The following is a 20460-nucleotide window of genomic DNA, read 5'->3' on the forward strand; positions in this document are numbered from 1 at the left end:
ATAGTTTCCTCCCAATGCTAGAGTCACCATTTAAAGATCTGTGTATTGCAATCATATGCCTTCTTCCTATATTGTTTATGAACAAGTTAAACAGAATTGGTCCTAGGACAGAGCCCTGGGGTAACCCACTTACCATGCTAGACCATTCAGAAAATATGTCATTATTCATCATCCTCTAGGCACACTTCTGCAAGTTTTCTTTCCATACAATATTGCCCATGCCAAAAGACCTTCATTTTGTAAATTAAAGTGGTTTTAAACCTCTGACAAAAATGAACAAAGGATATCCTTCTATAGTGTGTACTTATATACCATACTGTCTTGTTTATTATAACCCTCCTTTCCATTCATATAAACTGAGGAGAAGAATGTATTTCATAAAGTTGCCTCACCCTGACACTTGTGCCCAGCTACCCCGATCTTTTATAGGGGCAATTTGTTCTAACCTAGAATTTTTACCATTAATATGTTTGAAAAACTTTTTGGGATTTTGTTACTCTCCTCCGCAATGTATCTCTCATAATCTATTTTAGCTGTCCTGATTGTGCTCTTGCATTTCTTACTGTATTCTTTGTAGTTTTGAAATGCCGATAGTGACCCTTCAACCCCATATTTTTTAAAGGTCATTTTTTTTTTCTTGTTTATACTGTATGCCTTTTTACGTTAGAATTTCAGCTTTAATTTTTGTTCTTCTATATATATTGTCCATTGCAATGCACTGACGAATGCCATTGTTTAATGTGTAGTTAAAGCACTTTTCTTCAGGATTCTTTGTTGCCAGAATTTAATCCCATTCAGTGTCACTACAATTTACATGTATAATATATTTATTTAAAACTGATGGTAAAAAAGTGAAACCCGCCTACACCTGTGATACCAACACTATGCTTCTGGATAAACAAAAATTAAAAATAATGCTGCCTAAAGCTGCCACTTAAAAATAGACAAATGTGTGAACAGTATTTAATCCTCTATTTCAGTGAAAACAAAAATCACTATTTTTTAGTTTCACTGAAATAGAGGATTAAATAATATATTTATTGTATATTATTGTAGTGTATATTGTAGGTTGGTGCATTATATATTGTAGACTTGGGTAATATATATTATTTATTGTAGGCTAGTATATATATATATATATATATATATATATATATATATATTTATACACGTATATGTAAATTATAGTACATACATATTGTAGGTTGGTGTGGTATATATTTTAGATGAATATCTATATTGGAGATTGGTGTAATATATATATATTAGGGTTGTTGTATATATTATATTGTATAGCTCAGTCTCTGTTGCTCTGCCTGATCTCTCCTGGTATTGTAGTATTATATATTAGTCTCTGTATCCTCTCTTCAGGAATTGTGGAGCATGTACACAGTACAGTATATATTACTCTCTGTATTCTCTCTCCAGGAATTGGAGGTGATGTGGGTCTCAGAGCAGCGCCTGCAGTTCTCTCTATGTACAGGAGGTGATGGTGTGGTCACTGTGAGATTTTCTCTCTCCTTCTTTTCCCGCCCAAGGCCAGTAGCCGTCTGCACCCATGTGTGTGTGTTTGGTGTCCGGGGATCGAGATTGGGATGAGTTTCCTGAACGATGAGTCAGAGGACGGCTGGGATAGTCCAGTGGAGAGTTATATGTTCGATGAGATGTCTGGGGGGTGACAGTTGACTGTATGCATGAGCCTGGGTTCACACAGGAGCAATGTGTGAAACCGCTTGTGATTCCCACAGGAGTCGCACTGCATTCCTGTTTAAATCACATGCGATTCTTTGCAGTGCGATTTGAGCCCATTCATTTATTATGTCAAATGGCACCGCACAGTATCGGTAATTGGTATCAGCGAGTACTTGAGCAAAAGTATCGGTACTTGTACTCAGTCTTAAAAAACAGGTATAAGTGCATCCCTAGTTAGAACTTTTCTTATGGTTCAATTGCAATCTTAGTTCCCATTGGAAAGATTTTTTTCTTACTTTCTGTCCTAGTAATAGAGAGTCAGAGGGTATAGAGAACAAAGACTGCAACTAAAATATATATTTTAATACAGTAATGAAAGGTTCAAACCTATATCTGGTTTGTATTAATGTCTGGATTTTTCCATCATCTCTTGTCTTGGTGCCACAGAGGTATCTGAGCAGCAAAGGCAGCAAGGGAAAATAACCCTAATGCAGCCAAACACAATAAACCTAAAGCAGCTGTAGAATCCTGACAGAGGTTCTAACACTTTTCCATGCTTTCCAAACCAAAAAAATAATACATATCTCTAGAATTGGGCTTTAAGCAACAAAGAAGACCAAACAAGTCCCAAGTTATAGTAGCTATATGTAAGGCCCCATTCACACCTGAGCTTGGCGTTTTCCGGCAAAAAATCTCGCAATTTTACCGTGATTTTGCAGCGGTTTTTGCGGTGTTTTTACCGCATTTTGCGGCGTTTTTTACCGCGATTTTGTGCAGGGCAAAAGGTCACCAATGTAAAAAGCAGAAAAACGCCCAAATCTGCCCGATTCGCATGACAAAAAAGGGTCCAGAACTTGTTTGAGCTTCAGGCGTAGGGCTTCAGGCGTTTTGGAGTGGAGATGTGAACCATCTCCATAGAGAATAATGGATTTTTTCCCCTCCAGCGTTTTGTAGCTTGAGGCTTCAAGCTACAAAACGCTCAGGTGTGAATGGAGCCTTAGGGTTTTCATTTCCTTTTATCGCACCTACAAGTATATACAGTGTGTATTTACCTTTTATTTTTCCATCTACGCAGCCCCCTTTTTTTGGAGATTCTTGCTCCCCCTGAGTTCTGGGCATTCTCTGGGAAAGATTGAGAGGAGCATCTTGGAGGATACTGTCTGCAGCACCTGTTTCTTTTGTCTTTGTAGGGCATTTTGGTGTTTCTGCTGTTGAATAAGCATGTTATATTAAATATTATATAATAATGTGCATAGAAAGACCGTAAATTCTTTCTGAAGTATGTATACTTTTGTAGCTGACCAAAGCAAATAAAGAAACATTTCAAATACACCCTTTTTAAACTATATACAGTACTGTGCAAAAGTGTTAGGCAAGTGTGAAGAAATGCTGTAAAGTAAAAATGCTATTACAAATATATATTTTAATTGGTTATTTTTTATCAATTTACAAAATGCAAAGTGAGCAAACAGAAGAATAATCTAAATCAAATCAATATTTGGTGTGACTACCCTTTTGGCTTTCAAACCAGAATCAATTCTTATGCTTTCACACTTTGTACACTTGCACAAAGTCAAGGATTTTGTAGGATTAGAGTCACGCGTATGATTAACCAATTATACCAAGCAGGTGCTAATGATCATCAATTTCATATGTAGGTTGAAATACAGTTATTAACTGAAAAAGAAACAGCTGTGTAGGAGGCTTAAATATTGGTGAGGAACAGCCAAACCCTGCTAGGTGAGGTTGTAGAAGACAGTTTCATGTCACAGGTCATACACCATGGGGATGACTGAGTACAGCCACAATACATAAGGTAGTTATAATGCATTAGCAAGGTTTCTTCCAGGCAAAGATTTCAAAGCAGACTGGGGTTTCAAGATGTGCTGTTCAAGTTCTTTGAAGAAGCACAAAGAAACGACCAACGTTGAGGACCGTAGACGCAATAGTCAGCCAAGGATACTTAATGCAGCAGGTAAAAGAAACCATGCTTAATTCCTTTTGACATCTGAATATGTCCAGCAGGATTGGCAAAAAACAGTGGGACTCAGGTATACCCATCTACTGTCCAGAAAAGTCTGGCCAGAAGTTGTCTTCATAGAAGAATAATGGTCAAAAAGCCATACCCCTCACATGGAAACAAGGCTAAAACGACTCAGCTATGCACAAAAACATAGGAATTGGGGAGCATAATAATGGCAGCAGGTATTCTATACTGATGAGTGAAAATTTGACATATATGGATGTAACAGGAGGCAGTTTGTTTGCTGAAGAGCTGGAGAAAGGTACAATATTAAGTGTCTGCAGACAACAGTGAGACACGGCAGAGGTTCCTTGCATGTTTGGGGCTGCATTTCTGCAAATAAAGTTGGATGTTTAGTGAGGACCAATGGTGTCCCTAATGCTGTGAAATACAGGCAGATACTTCATCATGCCATACTATTGGGAGGCGCGTGATTGGCCAAATTTATTCTGCAGCAGAACAACGACCCCAAACATGCAGCCAATGTCATTAAGGACTATCTCCAGCGTAAAGAAGAACATAGGGGGTTATTTACTCAAGGAAAATCCACTTTGCACTGCAAGTGCACTTGAAAGTGCATTGAAAGTGCACTTGGAAGTAAAGTCGCTGTAGATCCGAGGGGGACATGCAAGGACAATAAAAAACAGCATTTTAGCTTGCACATGATTGGATGATAAAATCAGCAGAGCTTCCACTCATTTCAGATCTACCCCTTAGATTTAGAGTGACTGCACTTCCAAGTGCACTTTCAAGTGCAAAAGCAGTGCAAAGTGGATTTGTCTTTCGTAAATAACCCCCATAGAGTCCTAGACGTGATGGTTTGGCCTCCACGGGGCCCTGATCTCAACATCATCAAGTCTGTCGGGGATTACATGACGAGACAAAAGGATTTGAGGCAGCCTACATCCACAGAAGATCAGTACTTAGTTCTCCAATATGTTTGGAACAACTTACCTGCCGAATTCCTTCAAAAACTGTGTGCAAGTGTACCTAGAAGAATTGAAGCTGTTTTAAATGCAAAGCATGGTCACTCAAACCATTAATTTGATTAGAATTTCTCTTCTGTTCATATACTTTCCATTTTGTAAACATAAATTATTAACACTTCTATTTCTGAAAGCATTCTTAATTTACAGCATTTGTTCACACCTGCCTCAAGCTAGGTTCACGTATATGCAAATTGGATGCGGGTTTCCCTGCATTCAATTTGCATGACAGACAAGTGTGACCGGCTCTCAATGGATCGGGTTCACACAGGTTCGGGGCTGCCACAGGGCAGATTGCAAAAGGGTCCTGTGCATGTTTGGGTCCGGTTCAGTTGCAAATTCAGGCAAAAATTCAGACTTGAATTGCACTGGAACTGGTGAACAGACACGCACCGGACTCCAGGCACGAACCCACAGTCTGGGGTCCGGTGCATGTCTGTTCACCAGTTCCAGTGCGATTCAAGTCCGAATTTTTGCCTGAATTCGTACCTGAACCGGACCCAAACATGCACAGGACCCTTTTGCAAGCCCTGGACCTGTGTGAACCGGCTATGTTATCATGCTCTTTCCAAAGTAAACAGTCTAGACTTCTTTAGTAAACGAACCCCACTATGTTGCTATTGAACTGGTTCTACATAGTATGGGCGCCTACAATGTAACCAAACAAAACTGACAACTAATATTGGTTTAACAGTAACATGCTAAAAATATATACTACTTTTGCACAATGGTTTATATTTTTAGCGTGTGACTGTTAAACCAATAATAGTTGTCAGTTTTGTTTGGTTACATTGTAGGCTCCCATACTATGTAGAACCAGTTCAATAGCAACATAGTGGGGTTCGTTTACTAAAGAAGTCTAGTAGGGCCGAAACAACTAATCGATTAATCGACAACTAATCGATTATGAAATTAATCGATTACTATTTTCATAATCGATTAATCGGCCAGTAACATAATGGGGTTAAAAAAGCTAAAAATTAGCCCTATATAGTACAAAAAGAGCAAACAATCTCTACTGTAAATATTACTTTCACTGTTGCACAGTAAAAAAACGAAGGGCTAATTTGTTTTTGTTTTTTTTAACTCCATTATGTTATTAAATGTCTTAGGCCTAGTTCTCACCCATGTGTTTTTTTGGTGCTTTTTGCAGAAATGCACTACAGTTCATTTAATGTTCACATCTATGCTTTTTTTAGCTGCTGTGTATTTGGAAAGGGTGCTTTTTGGTTCAATATACTTCAATGGAGAAGCTGCAGAAAAGCATGTAATATTACAGTTCTGTTTGAAAATCTGCAAAACAGTCTAGAATTTTTTTTTCTTTAAATAAAAAAATTTGATCTGAGTCTGATGATATTTACCAATTCAACCTCTAATAGAGTATATCTCTTCTGTCTGTTATTCTCAGAGAGGATTAAAGATTTTAGTCCCTAACCAAACAGTTGGTTATTTATATTTACCCCTGCGTATAAAGATATTTAGGAATAAATTGCCTTTTTTTAAACTTTACATATTAACTAAATTATACACTACACTTTTTTTTAAGGTTATTAACCGATTAATCGATTAATCGAAACAATAATCGGCCAACTAATCGATAATGAAAATAATCGTTAGTTGCAGCCCTAAAGTCTAGACTGTTCACTTTGGAAAGAGCATGATAACATAGCTGAGTAAATAAAGATGTGTTCGCTTTGATCATCTGCAAAGAAAATTAAAAAAAAAACTTTACACGCAATTGAACAATCAAAGTCAACGCAGCTTCACCTTATCTACTAAGCTAAATGAAAATTTCTATTGTTAATTAAAGAGTATGGTAGTTTAGAAACCAACCCACAGTATCCATGCTACATTGACCATTTAGTCTGCACTGTTGCAGGTTGCAAAATGAATGCACCACGTATGAATTCATTGTAACGGTCAGTTAACATTTTGCTTTTTTCCTCCTTGAGCCTTATTATTTTCCTTCATTGAAAAGCATGCTTCAGGTCAGGCAAATTCTGGTCAGTGGATGTGGAATGAAGTATGGTTCAAATTATGCGCATTGTGAAATGTACACTTTACTATAGAACACATCTTGTATCTAGCAAAAAAAAAAAAAACAAACACCTTTGCAAATGAACTCACCTATACAAGTCTGAGAATGGAGATAGTTATATTTTCTTATTGTCTGGCTGAAGTCAGGATGACTTGTGAGCCCTTGTCTGTGAGTCTTAATGCATCGTAGCAGTTCATATAAAACATCACCTAAAATATTTTTTAAAAAAATCATTATTATAATCATTTGTATATACATACATACATATAGTAAACAGAGAAATAGAAACTCTTCACTATTTTGGCCCTAATAACAGTGGTCCTCTGAAACTTTTCATATAGCTGAGCCTCGGATTTCTTCTATATGGTTGTGGAGTACTACGTACATTTGTGTGTATTCCTAACCTTGTGCACTGTCAGTGTTTTTGACCAGTGTAGGGTACTATTCATACTCTTATTCTTATCTCATACTTGTTTACTTTTAGCACATGTGGGGTATTTGATCTAAGACCGAGAACTGAATGATCAAACACCACTGATCGCTCAGCTCTTGATCTTCAGGTTGCAGAGAGTTGGTGACTGTCTGTCATTGCTCTCTGCTCTGCCCCTCCAGCGCTCACCGGAGAGCTGGGCTGTGGGAGGGGTGGGAACAGCTGGCTCAGTCTCCCAGCAGCCCGCTGAGAGGCTGAGTCAGCTGCCAGTCCAGGCATCTCGGTGGATTCTGACCATATGGTCGGGATCTTTTCAGAGCCTGGACCGGCTCTGTGATGTTAGCCAACAGTGGGATTTAGCCCACTGTTGGCTGAAAATGGGTCATAGGAATGAAGAATGAACTGCACTCCTGTGATCCATAGGGGAAGTACAGCCAAAAAAGCTTTGGCTATACTTCTCCTTTAATACACAGCAAAAATGGGAAAATCTTCACTAATTTGACCCTGATAACTGTTGTCACATATTGCACCAGTGATTCCATAAGAGTATACTGTACTATACAATCTGATTGTACAATCTTCTTTAGGTCTACCAACAATTATGCAATACAAGGGCCTGTCTAATTTGATACAGACTGAATGGATTATATAATTTTGGCCTCATATTACACTGAATTGGTAAATTTAAGGGTGATTGTACAATCATATTTTAGTGTGTACACTAAAGTATCTTCATGGTGGGTTGGTGGGTGGATGCTTCCCTCTACAGATTCATTTTCCAAGTTAATGGCAAATTCTAGTGCCTGGTACACACAGGCAGATCTTTTTGTTTTGTTCAACTCAGAGGGCTGAACAGTTTTGTTTTTTTGGTCGGACAGACTGCTGTACACACTGGCCAAATGTCGGCCGGTTTCTGTTGAACAAGTCGATTTTTGGCCAGTGTGTACAAGCCTTTACTGCACACCCTGTGTCTAGTGCAGTTGGAAGCCCCCAAGAACATCATTTTATACTTATCAACATTAAATCTCATATGCTACATAATTGTCCAATTACTGCATTGAGGTTAGCTTGTAAATTGGAGACATCAAGTAAAGACATTATTCCACTGCATAGCTTGGTGTCATCTACAAACACTGAGATTGTACTATTAATCCCAGACCCTATATATGTTATAAATATGTTAACAAGAGTCCTAACACTGAACCTAGGGGTACACCACTAATAACCTTATGCTGCATACACACGGTCGGAATTTCCGTCAAAAAAAGTGTGATGGGAGCTTTTGGTCGGATATTCCGACCGTGTGTATGCATACAACTTTTTCTGCCTGAATTTCAACCAGCAAAAGATTGAGAGCTAGTTCTCTATTTTTCTGACGGAAAAAGTTATTGACGGAAATTCTGTTCGTCTGTATGCAATTCCAACGCGCAAAAAAACACGTATGCTCAGAAACAATTCGACGCATGCTCGGAAGCATTGAACTTCATTTTCTGGGCTCATCGTAGTGTTGTACGTCACCGCATTCTTGGCGGTCGAAAGTTCAGAGAACTTTTGTGTGATCGTGTGTATGCAAGCCAAGCTTGAGTGGAATTCCGTCAGAAAAAAACATCCAAGATTTTTCCGATGGAAATTCCGCTCGTGTGTATGGGGCATTAGACCATTTAGAGTAATGCCGCGTACACACGGTCGGACTTTTCGTCTACAAAAGTCCGACAGCCTGTCCGACAGACTTCCGGCGGACTTTCGGCGGACTTGCAGCAGACTTTCTAACGAACGGACTTGCCTACACACGACCACACAAAAGTCCGACGGATTCGTACGTGATGACGTACACCGGACTAAAATAAGGAAGTTCATAGCCAGTAGCCAATAGCTGCCCTAGCATGGGTTTTTGTCCGTCGGACTAGCACACAGACGAGCGGATTTCGGGGTCCGTCGTAGTTACGACGTAAAGATTTGAAGCATGTTTCAAATCTAAAGTCCGTCGGATTTGAGGCTGAAAAAGTCTGCTGAAAGTCCGGAGAAGCCCACACACGATCGGATTACCAGCCAGCTTTAGTCCGTCGGCGTCCGTTGGACTTTTGTAGACGAAAAGTCCGACCGTGTGTACGCGGCATAAGAATAATTAACCACTACTCTCTGAATTCGGTCTTTTAGCCAATGTTCTATTCATCTACGAACTGGATTTTTTGCACAGACTTTAACTTACACATTAGTTGTGTGTGGGGAACTTGTCAAATGCTTTTGCAAAATACAAGTATACCATATCCACAGCCACTCCTTTGTTCACATTTTTGCTTGCTTCCTCATAAAAAAACGTAGAGTTGTTTGGCAACTTTGGGCTTTCATGAATTCATGCTGACTATTGCTTATAATATTTTTTTCTAGCAAAAACAATATTTTAATGATATATACATACATACTTGAAGTTGGTGGCTAAAGGGGAAAAGCATTCCTTTGAGCCCCTCTCCTAGGTATCCTTGTAGCTGGACAGACATAATTGACAACTCAGCTTTTCTTGAGCTCTCCCCTCTCTTTTGTTCCTCACTACTATGTCCTGCTTACGTTCAAGACATATTATTTCTTGAAGAGTTTGATTTGTTTTGGCCTGAGTGATTGTGCTACATCTTGACATGAAGATGACCACATCTGCCTGGAGTGGCAGTGGCCTGTCATGGGTACCCTGACTCTGTTCCTCAGGACTAAACGCTTGTGTTCATTTACCTCCAGATACTACACATGATTACACATAGCAGTACACTGTGCAGCTCATTTATTTTTGAATGGGAAACTGAAAATGTTTAGTCAGAAAGATCTGTAAGAATGGCACAGTTAAACAGTGGCGTCGCTATGGGGGTGTGCGGACTGCAACCAGGTAACACCTGTCAGAGGGGTGACATCATCAAGTAGGAAATGATATCTAAACACAATGGTGTCACCCCTGTTCGAGACAGAGCATGGATCGGCAGGCTGGCCCCGAACTTCTCATTTACAGGGACCAGTTTGGGGTGCGAGCCGTGCACTGCCGGCCCCAAACTACCCTGCAGGGCACTGTGGCAGGCTAGACAGGAGAGAGTCCGAAGGTGGGGGAGGGATGGTTGGGGATGACACCATGTTTTACCGCACCAACTCTAGTGACGCCACTGCAGCTAAAGAAAATTAGTAGATGTGAATTCAAATTGAGCCCCAAATATAATGCATGTAGCCACTTAGATATGCTTTTCAGGTGGTCAACATAATCACACATAATGGAATAAAGATTCAATTCCACAGCTCTAAAGTGACTGCACATGCAAACCCCAAAAGAGCGTCAATATTTATCTTGATGTTTTAATTATAAAATTGAAGATTTTTTTCTACTTCCCATGGTCTAACAAGAACATTTGCAATAAAAATGCAAGCAATGAAAATTAAAATACTGCTAATGTATGAAAAAGTGTAGATATGCTATATGTGATACACTTTGGGGGTTATTTACTAAAGGCAACTCCACTTTGCACTACAAGTGCAAAGTGCACTTGAAATTGCACTGAAAGTGCACTTGGAAGTGCAGTCACTGTAGATCTGAGGGGGACATGCAAGGAAAATAAAAAACAACATTTTAGCTTGCACGTGATTGGATGATAAAATCAGCAGAGCTTCCCCTCATTCCAGATCTACCCCTCAGATTTACAGCCACTGTACTTCCAAGTGCACTTTCAGTACAATTTCAAGTGCACTTGGAAGTAGTTTGTACTTGTAGTGCAAAGTGGATTTGCCTTTCATAAATAACCCCCTATATTGTGAAAAGTATTGGGACGCCTGCCTTTACACACACACACACACAAACTTTAATGGCATCCCAGTCTTAGTCTGTAGGGTTCAATATTGAGTTGGCCCACCCTTGGCAGCTATAACAACTTTAACTCTTCTGGGAAGGCTGTCCACAAGGTTTAGGAGTGTGTCTATGGAAATGTTTTACCATTCTTTCAGAAGTGCATTTGTGAGGTCAGGCACTGATGTTGGTCGAGAAGGCCTGGCTCGCAGTCTCCGCTCTAATTCATCCCAAAGGTATTCTATCAGGTTGAGGTCAGGACTGTGTGCAGGCCAGTCCAGTTCCTTCACCCCAAACTCAGTCATCCATGTCTTCATGGACCTTGTTTGTGTACTGGTGTGCAGTCATGTTGTAACATGAAGGGGCCATCCCCAAACTGTTCCCACCAAGTTGGTAGAATTAAATTGTCCAAAAAATCTTGGTATGCTGACGCCTTATGAGTTCCCTTCACTGGAACTAAGGGGCCAAGACCAACACTTGAAAAACAAATGTACATAGAAGAGTTGGCATCAGTGGAAATTCAGTCTTCAATTTTATTGTTGTCGTATGACCATGATAAAAAGAACACGCAAAAGAACACCTGAAAAACAACCCCACATCATAAGCCCCCCTCCACTAAATGGTTTGGGCCAGTGCTCAAAACAAGGTCCATAAAGACCTTTTGGATAATTTCATGCTCCCAACTTGGTGGGAACAGTTTGGGGATGGCCCCTTCCTGTTCCAACATGATTGCACACCAGTGCACAAACAAGGTCCATGAAGACATGGATGAGCAAGTTTGGGTTGAAGGATGAGTCAGGCCTTCTTGTCCACATCAGTGCCTGACCTCACAAATGCGCTTCTGGAAGCATGGTCAAACATTCCCACAGACACACTCCTAAACCTTGTGGACAGGCTTCCCAGAAGATATTATAGCTGAAAAGGGTGGGCCAACTCAATATTGAACCCTACAGACTAAGACTGGGATGCCATTGAAGTTTGTGTGCATGTAAAGGCTGGCGTCCCAATACTTTTCACAATATAGTGTATGTCATCTGGGACCTTACCTGAACTTGGTGAGCGGGATTTAAAATCGTCTTTAGTAAGAATGCACAGGGCTCTTCCATTCAGTATAAACTTGCCGTCATCTGTTTTATCGAGAGAGTATTCTTCTTCTGCCCATCTTAGCCAGTGGATGATATCCTCTTTACTCCACAGGGATGGATGAATTCCTGAAAACCAAAGTATGACTTAGTAAACTGTTTGGGCGTGATTGGCTATGCATTTAAATTATTAATTAATAGGCTTTCAAAAAGCTGCCTAATTATATAATGTCACTTCAAAGGACGCAATGAGTATATTATGATAACTGGAATTTCCCTTTCAAGTGATTGGGTATTTTGGGTAGTTGTTTGCAAAGTTAAAGTTCTTCACATTCACAAAGATCTGGGGTAAATTCCCTTGGAAAGTGAACAGAATATTTGTCTTTATTAATGTAACTACCTTAAGACTTTATGTAATAACATGCAGAATTATGTGTAGTGCTGAAACAACTAATCGACATAATCAATTATAATCGAATATAAAAATAGTCAACTGTTTTCATTATTGATTTTCACTGCCAATTTCATTGCGGCTTGTGACTTTATACAGAAGTCTATGCAAGTCACAATGAAATCGGCAAAAAAGTGTATATATATATATATATATATATATATATATATATATATATATATATATATATATATATACACACATACAGTGGGGGCAGAAAGTATTCAGACCCCCTTAAATTTTTCACTCTTTGTTATATTGCAGCCATTTGCTAAAATCATTTAAGTTATTTTTTTTCCTCATTAATGTACACATAGCACCCCATATTGACAGAAAAACACAGAATTGTTGACATTTTTGCAGATTTATTAAAAAAGAAAAACTGAAATATCACATGGTCTTAAGTATTCAGACCCTTTGCTGTGACACTCAAATATTTAACTCAGGTGCTGTCCATTTCTTCCGATCATCCTTGAGATGGTTCTACACCTTCATTTGAGTCCAGCTGTGTTTGATTATACTGATTGGACTTGATTAGGAAAGCCACACACCTGTCTAGATAAGACCTTTACAGCTCACAGTGCATGTCAGAGCAAATGAGATTCATGAGGTCAAAGGAACTGCCTGAAGAGCTCAGAGACAGAATTGTGGCAAGGCACAGATCTGGCCAAGGTTACTTAAAATTTCTGCTGCACTTAAGGTTCCTAAGAGCACAGTGGCCTCCATAATCCCTAAATGGAAGACGTTTGGGACGACCAGAACCCTTCCTAGAGCTGGCCGTCCGGCCAAACTGAGCTGTCGGGGGAGAAGAGCCTTGGTGAGAGAGGTAAAGAAGAACCCAAAGATCATTGTGGCTGAGCTCCAGAGATGCAGTCGGGAGATGGGAGAAAGTTGTAGAAAGTCAACCATCGCTGCAGCCCTCCACCAGTTGGGGCTTTATGGCAGAGTGGCCCAACAGAAGCCTCTCCTCAGTGCAAGACACATGAAAGCCTGCATGGAGTTTGCTAAAAAAACAACTGGTGGTGGAAGCATCATGCTCTGGGGGTGTTTTTCAGCTGCAGGGACAGGATAACTGGTTGCAATCGAGAGAAAGATGAATGCAGCTAAGTACAGGGATATCCTGGACGAAAAACCTTCTCCAGAGTGCTCAGGACCTCAGACTGGGCCAAGGTTTACCTTCCAACAAGACAATAACCCTAATCACACAGCTAAAATAACGAAGGAGTGGCTTCACAACAACTCCGTGACTGTTCTTGAATGGCCCAGCCAGAGCCCTGACTTAAACCCAATTGAGCATCTCTGGAGAGACCTAAAAATGGCTGTCCACCAACGTTTACCATCCAACCTAACAGAACTTGAGAAGATCTGCAAGGAGGAATGGCAGAGGATCCCCAAATACAGGTGTGAAAAACTTGTTGCATCTTTCCCAAAAAGAATCATGGCTGTATTAGATCAAAAGGGTGCTTCTACTAAATACTGAGCAACGGGTCTGAATACTTAGGACCATGTGATATTTCAGTTTTTCTTTTTTAATAAATCTGCAAAAATGTCAACAGTTGTGTTTTTCTGTCAATATGGGGTGCTGTGTGTACATTAATGAGGAAAAAAAATGAACTTAAATGATTTTAGCAAATAGCTGCAATATAACAAAGAGTGAAAAATTTAAGGGGGTCTGAATACTTTCCATCCCCACTGTGTGTATATATATATATATATATATATATATATATATATATATATATATGTGTGTGTGTGTGTGTGTTAGAAAACCAAAAGGTTAACGCATTCCTCATTCCCTGTGCCTGGTAAGACCACTAGTCGGTAAGGAGCCTCTTTGCTCACTCAGGTGTGCTTTTATCTTGGAATTTGGATCTGATTTCATGCACCTACCTTTGGATTACCATATCCACACCTTTATGGACTTTTTTATATAATTTCCACTATGCACTGATTTTTACTGCTATGGGACTTTCTATGCGCTTTTTTTCTAATTTTATTTCTTGTGTTCATGATTTGCTTGAATCACTTTTCTAATGATTGATTTATGCTTTTGATATTGTTCCATTTACCATGGTTTATTACATATTGTTCAAAATTATTTTTATTTGGTAACCCATTTAGGTGGGATGTATATGCATTAATATTTATATTTATAATTTTATATTTATATCTTATCATTTATTTATATCTTATGTGTATGCTTGTATTACAGTGTAAATTTGCTGTCCCCTCAAAATAATTCAACACACGGCCATTAATGTCTAAACCGCTGGCAACAAAAGTGAGTACACCCCTAAGTGAAAATATCCAAATTGGGCCCAAATTGTCAATATTTTGTGTGGCCACTATTAATTGCCAGCACTGCCTTAACCCTATTGGGCATGGAGTTCACCAGAGTTTCACAGGTTGCCACTGGAGTCCTCTTCCACTCCTCCATGACGACATCACAGAGCTGGTGGATGTTAGAGACCTTGCGCTCCTCCACCTTCCGTTGCCCCACAGATGCTCAATAGGGTTTAGGTCTGGAGACATGCTTGGCCAGTTCATCACTTTTACCCTCAGCTTCTTTAGCAAGGCATTGTCTTGAAGGTGTGTTTGTGTGTTCAAGGTTTTTTTGTTTTGCCATATAAATTTGAGCAGCTCTATCTGAATAGTCATTATGGTGGAAAGGGGGACATAAAGAGGTAATGTTCTCAAGAAGAATAATAGTTTGGAGAGGATTGACATCTTTACTGCTTGGATTTGACCTAAAAATGAAATTCGGTAGGGGGCCATTGGTTGAGGAGGTGTTTAATATTGGAAAACGCTTGAGGGTATTTTAGGGTGTACATGAATTTAAGTGAGGGGCCAAGTCTGATCCCTAAGTATTGTAGCGTACCAGAGCTCCATGAGAATTTAAATTTATCTTTAAGGGTAGATAGTAAAGGGTGGGGGATGTTGATGGGTAAGGCTGTACATTTTGACGGGTTTTCTCCTAGGCCAGTGAGGTGATAAAAGGAGTCTAGGGAAGTTAGAAGGTTATGAAGGGATATTAGGGGGTCAGATAAAAATAGGAGGACGTCATCTGCATATAAGCATATTTTAAATTCTTGGTTGTTTTTTTATATAACCTTTAATATTAGGGTCAGTGGAGATTGAGTGGGCTAGTGGTTCTATTTCCAGGGCAAACAAAAGGGGGGAAAGGGGGCAGCCCTGTCTGGTTCCGCGACCTAACGCAAAATACTCAGAGTTGCACCCTGGGAGTTTAATGCGGCTTCGGGGATGATGGTACAGGGCTTTAAATCTGTTGATAAATTCGCAGATGAACCCAAACTTACACAGAATGGTGTCCAGGTAGGGCCAGAGGACGCTGTCAAAGGCCTTATTAATGTCTAGGCTCAGGAGTACTACCTTATTGGAGTGAATGTCAGGATCTTGGATAATATTAACTGCTGTCGGTGATCTGTCTAGACGGTAGGAAACCTGTTTTATCAGGGGAGATAAGTGTTGTAATAACCAAAGCCAAGAGGTCTGCTAACAGACATCCAAAAATCTTTAGGTCATTATTAATGACTGAGATGGGGCAGATGTTTTGGGGGAGGGTGTGGTCCTTTCCTGGTTTTGGGATTAGGGAGATATTTTCCAGTAGCATTTCCTCAGGGAAGTGTTTGCCTTTCAAAATGTGGTTGTAAAGTTTAGTCATTTTGGGGATCAGGGTTCCGGCAAGTTTTTTGTAATGTGAGGCAGAGAACCCATCAGGGCCTGAGGTTTTGAAGGGTTTCAAAGAGGAGACGATGGAGGTAATTTCCTCCTCCAAACAGGGGGTGTTAAGGGTCTGTAGTTGTAAGTCTGTGAGCTGGGGGAGTGAAAGGGCATCCAGCCAGGTGTGGGAGGAGGGGCAAGGTGGGAGCTTGGGGTCTAACAGTAGTTTTTGGTAGTAAGAGGAGAAAATGTTGCGAAGTTTATAGGAGTCTGTTGGCTGGGTTTGTTTCAATTTCCTTGCAAACATGGTTGAGGCTGAATTGCTATGGAGGAGGAAGCGGGCTTTAGCCCAACAAAGGGATTTTTCAGTGTGTTCTGAGAGTAGGGTGTCTAAGGCGCTCCTCTTTTCATTAATTTGAAGTAGTAAATCTTGAGATGGGGTTTGGCTGTGTCTGTGGTATAGTCTTTTAAGGTCTAAGGGAGCGTGAGAATTTCATGGAGTTTTTGGCGTTTTCTAGTGGTTGCAATTTCTATAAAATGGCCCCTCATCACAGCTTTATGGGCTGTAATTGGGCCCAATTTGAACATTTTCACCTAGGGGTGTACTCCCTTTTGTTGCCAGCGGTTTAGACATTAACGGCTGTGTGTTGATTTATGTTGAGTTGTTTGAGGGGACAGCAAATTTACACAAGCTGTATACTCACTACTTTACATGAAAAGATATAATAAAATATTTACAAAAATCTAAGGGGTGTACTCACTTTTGTATATATATATATATATATATATATATATATATATATATATATATATATATATATATATATTTTTTTTTTTTTTTTTTTTTTTTTTTCTGTCTGTTATTTTCAGAGTGGATTAGATATTTTGTTTCCTAACCAGTATTATTTATTATTATTATACAGGATTTATATGGGACCAACAGTCTGCGCAGTACTTTATAACATATAGGTGGTTATTTATCACTGTTATTTAATCACTGCATATAGAAACTCAAGAATATTTTTTTAAACATAACTAAATTTAAACATAACTAAATTATACACCACACTTTTTTTTTAGGTTTTTATCTGATTCATTGAAATAATAATCGGCCAACTAATTGATTATGAAAATAATTGTTAGTTCCAGCCCCAATCTTGTGCATCATGACAGCAACCAATCAGAAATCATTTTTGTCAGTTTAACTAAAATAAACAGTAATCTATAAAGCATTTTATTCTGCGTTTCACTAAATATAACCCCTTTTATAACTAATGTAAGGGTTGTGCTGTATAATTAACCACTAGGATTGCAATTATATCCTGAGTTATATGCTTTTATACTCACTGAGACTTCCAGGCACTTTACATATTACTTCTTCAATGAATGAGCAATGTGACCGGCGATGATCAAGTAGTCGCTGCTGAAACTGTGGCAGTACTGTTAACTTTGTAGAAAGCTTTTTCATTGGTCTGACCTGTTGAAATGAACCATGATTAAATAAATTTGATGAAACGGTACACAAGTTATTTTTAAATATGAACTTTACCATCCTTGAAACTGTTTTCTAGAAATCTAGAATTTGATCTATATAATCTTCATATGAATGTAATCTGCATTTTCTTTCCATTCCTTTTTAGAGCTTGTGTACATGGATATTCATTTGCATCTGAACTGCTGTTCTACCCCAAACAAGTCAAAGTGAATGTGAAAGCAGCTTAAAGCAACAATTAAGCAACTCAGGAACAGCTCAAAGCACCTAAAAATCACTTAGGGTAACTAAAAACTAACTAAGTATAACCAAATGCAATTGTTTTACATTTTGAACAACGTGGAGAAGGAATTAGATTACCTGTCAGGTTTTTATTATTGTTTGTGCCCCTGTTAGGGAGATTGACCCTCTCTATTTTTACCGTCATCACCAAGAGTAAAAGTGAAAGAAAATCCCAAATTTTGGGTTTTCACCAGAACAGGAATAGTGGGAAAATCTATCAATGGGGACACTAGTTCTGGTGTCCCCAGGGATTCCCTCACTTTGGAGTGATTTCCTCTCCCTTCTAGTTTTGGCTATGGGACAGGAAGTGAAGGGAAATCTCCCCAATGAGACACAGATGCCCAAAAAACAGGAGTTATAACCATCCAGTTAGTTTGGCGATGTCCTGGCCAGAAAGGTAGGAGTTAAGATCTTTCCTGGTTCTTTTGCTTTTAGCCAGGTCATTTTGTTGTGTCTCACCCACTGGTGGCATATTTAAGGGACCATGGTCCAGAGCCCAAAAGTGGGTGAGAAATAGAGATCGCAAGGCCAGAGATTCATCAGTATGTGTGGAAGTTTTCCACCAAGCCAGAAGGTTGCTGCTTATCACTATCGGGATGTGAAGCCATCAGAAACTGTGGTTCACCCTGGAGACACCAGTGCTGGAATGTGCCTCATAAGGATTCACATTTGTGTGAGAGAGCTTTGGAAGGACTATGATTGCTAGAAAGCACTGTTTCAGGTATGCCGGGCCAGCACACAAGCCTGTAGTTATAGCTAGGAAATAAAGAGTGTATACTGCCTTTATCTGTTGGACTGTTTACACTTGTTCTAAGTATTGAACTGTTGTCCCTGCCTGTACAGAAGCTGCTAAAGAGTATTGCAAGTAACCAGCACACACACACACACACACACACACACACACACACACACACAGTTAACCAGTGGGTCTTAGCACATGGGGTATGAAGACATCGGCATGGAGTGAAGTGATATGAAGACATGAGAAGATGCGAACAGTAACGGAAGTTTAACATGCAGCCTGTTGAAAGCGCGTACCTGTTATAGGTGGCACGGAATTTAGCAGTGAGGGAGATGTGTCGGTACTCCTTCTGCCCATGGTCTGTTTCCCATAGTAACAGGAGTGGATTGCACTGCAGAGATTCCCCATCCTGTACAAAGGTACGGAATGTTGAATGAGTGCAACAGTGGGGTCCACTTTGCTACTGGGGATTTGTAGTGGAAAACGCTGGACAGGTGGATGTGGACATTGGCTCAGCGTGTCCCTCCAAAATGTGCATTACAGAGAAGATGTACATTGTCACAGGGAACCAAGAGTTATCTGGAGAACAATGACAGTGTCAGTGTGCACAGTGTACATTAATCTCTAAGAGTAGAGGGCCTCTTTAAGGTTGAGTATTCCCCCACGGCAACCTCAGCCTTGTCTCAGGGCATTGGTGAAGAAGGCACAAAGTAAAGGTATCCCATGTGTGTGTGTGTATAGTGACCCTGTAAAGAGGTGCCTAGGTAGCCCAGAAGAACCCACACAGGGTAGGCCTCACATGTGACCCAGTATGCCCAATGAGCTAATGAGAAACCACGGAGGACATGAAAAACAACCACTGCACCTGCCCCCCCCCCCCACAAGTTAATGCATGTTGGCTAAGAATAATGTTAATGAATGAATTAATGGAAACAGTGTAATGTTTGTTTGTTTGTTTGTTTTTTGCAATATGCCTACGAGTTTTAACCTTTTAATTCCTGCTCGCCCTGGCATCCCTTTTAAAAGTTTTTAATGCCCAGGGGGAGGGAAGGATCAGTGATCATGTGACCAATGTGATTGGCTGTCAGGGTGGTCACATGATTTGAAGCCTGTTACCAATGTCTTCTCAAGACCTAGAGCCGTTTTCAGCAGCTCTGTCTTTTTACTGGGGGTGCAAAGGGAGCACGCTCCCAGCAAGTAAGCACCTTCGGCCTAGTTCCAGGTGGGCTAGCCAAAATAAAAAAGCACGGGAACTAGGCCCGAAGGTGCTTCAACCCTTTCCCAGACTCCTCACCCGGTTGCCGCCACACACACTTGACACCATCTGAACCAAATAAGTTTATCATAGTCTCATCAGACCACAGGACATGGTTCCAGTAATCCATGTCCTTAGTCTGCTTGTCTTCAGCAAACTGTTTGCATGCTTTCTTGTGCATCATCTTTAGAAGAGGCTTCCTTCTGGGACGACAGCCATGCAGACCAATTTGATGCAATGTGCGGCGTATGGTCTGAGCACTTACAGGCTGACCCCCCCACCCCTTCAACCTCTGCAGCAATGCTGGCAGCACTCATACATCTATTTCCCAAAGACAACCTCTGGATATGACGCTGAGCACATACACTCAACTTCTTTGGTCGACCATGGCGAGGCCTGTTCTGAGTGGAACTTGTCTTTTTAAACTGCTGTATGGTCTTGGCCACCATGCTGCTGCTCAGTTTCAGGGTCTTGGCAATCCTCTTATAGCCT

General features: G+C 40.1%; 2 protein-coding genes across 5 annotated transcripts in view; one reads left to right on the top strand and one right to left on the bottom strand.

The window, feature by feature from the left end:
- Positions 1-20460, top strand: part of LOC141128405 (large ribosomal subunit protein P2-like) — an 866266-nt gene that overhangs the window by 722856 nt on the left and 122950 nt on the right. The gene's annotated exons all lie outside the window — the stretch shown is intronic.
- The window catches only part of LOC141128402 (transcription factor ETV7-like), a 73296-nt gene that overhangs the window by 18988 nt on the left and 33848 nt on the right, over positions 1-20460 (bottom strand). For 2 of the 3 annotated variants that reach the window (XM_073615679.1, XM_073615677.1), the window contains 4 exons: positions 17545-17674; positions 12030-12194; positions 6829-6948; positions 2745-2900 (listed from right to left, as the gene is read on the bottom strand). In XM_073615679.1, the coding sequence (XP_073471780.1) occupies positions 2745-2900; positions 6829-6948; positions 12030-12194; positions 17545-17674 (571 nt within the window). The remainder of the gene's footprint in view (positions 1-2744; positions 2901-6828; positions 6949-12029; positions 12195-17544; positions 17675-20460) is intronic. The other variant, XM_073615678.1, reaches the window with a different exon arrangement.

The sequence above is a fragment of the Aquarana catesbeiana genome, linkage group LG02 (genome assembly GCF_042186555.1).
Source record: "Aquarana catesbeiana isolate 2022-GZ linkage group LG02, ASM4218655v1, whole genome shotgun sequence".
Classification (NCBI taxonomy): domain Eukaryota; kingdom Metazoa; phylum Chordata; class Amphibia; order Anura; family Ranidae; genus Aquarana; species Aquarana catesbeiana.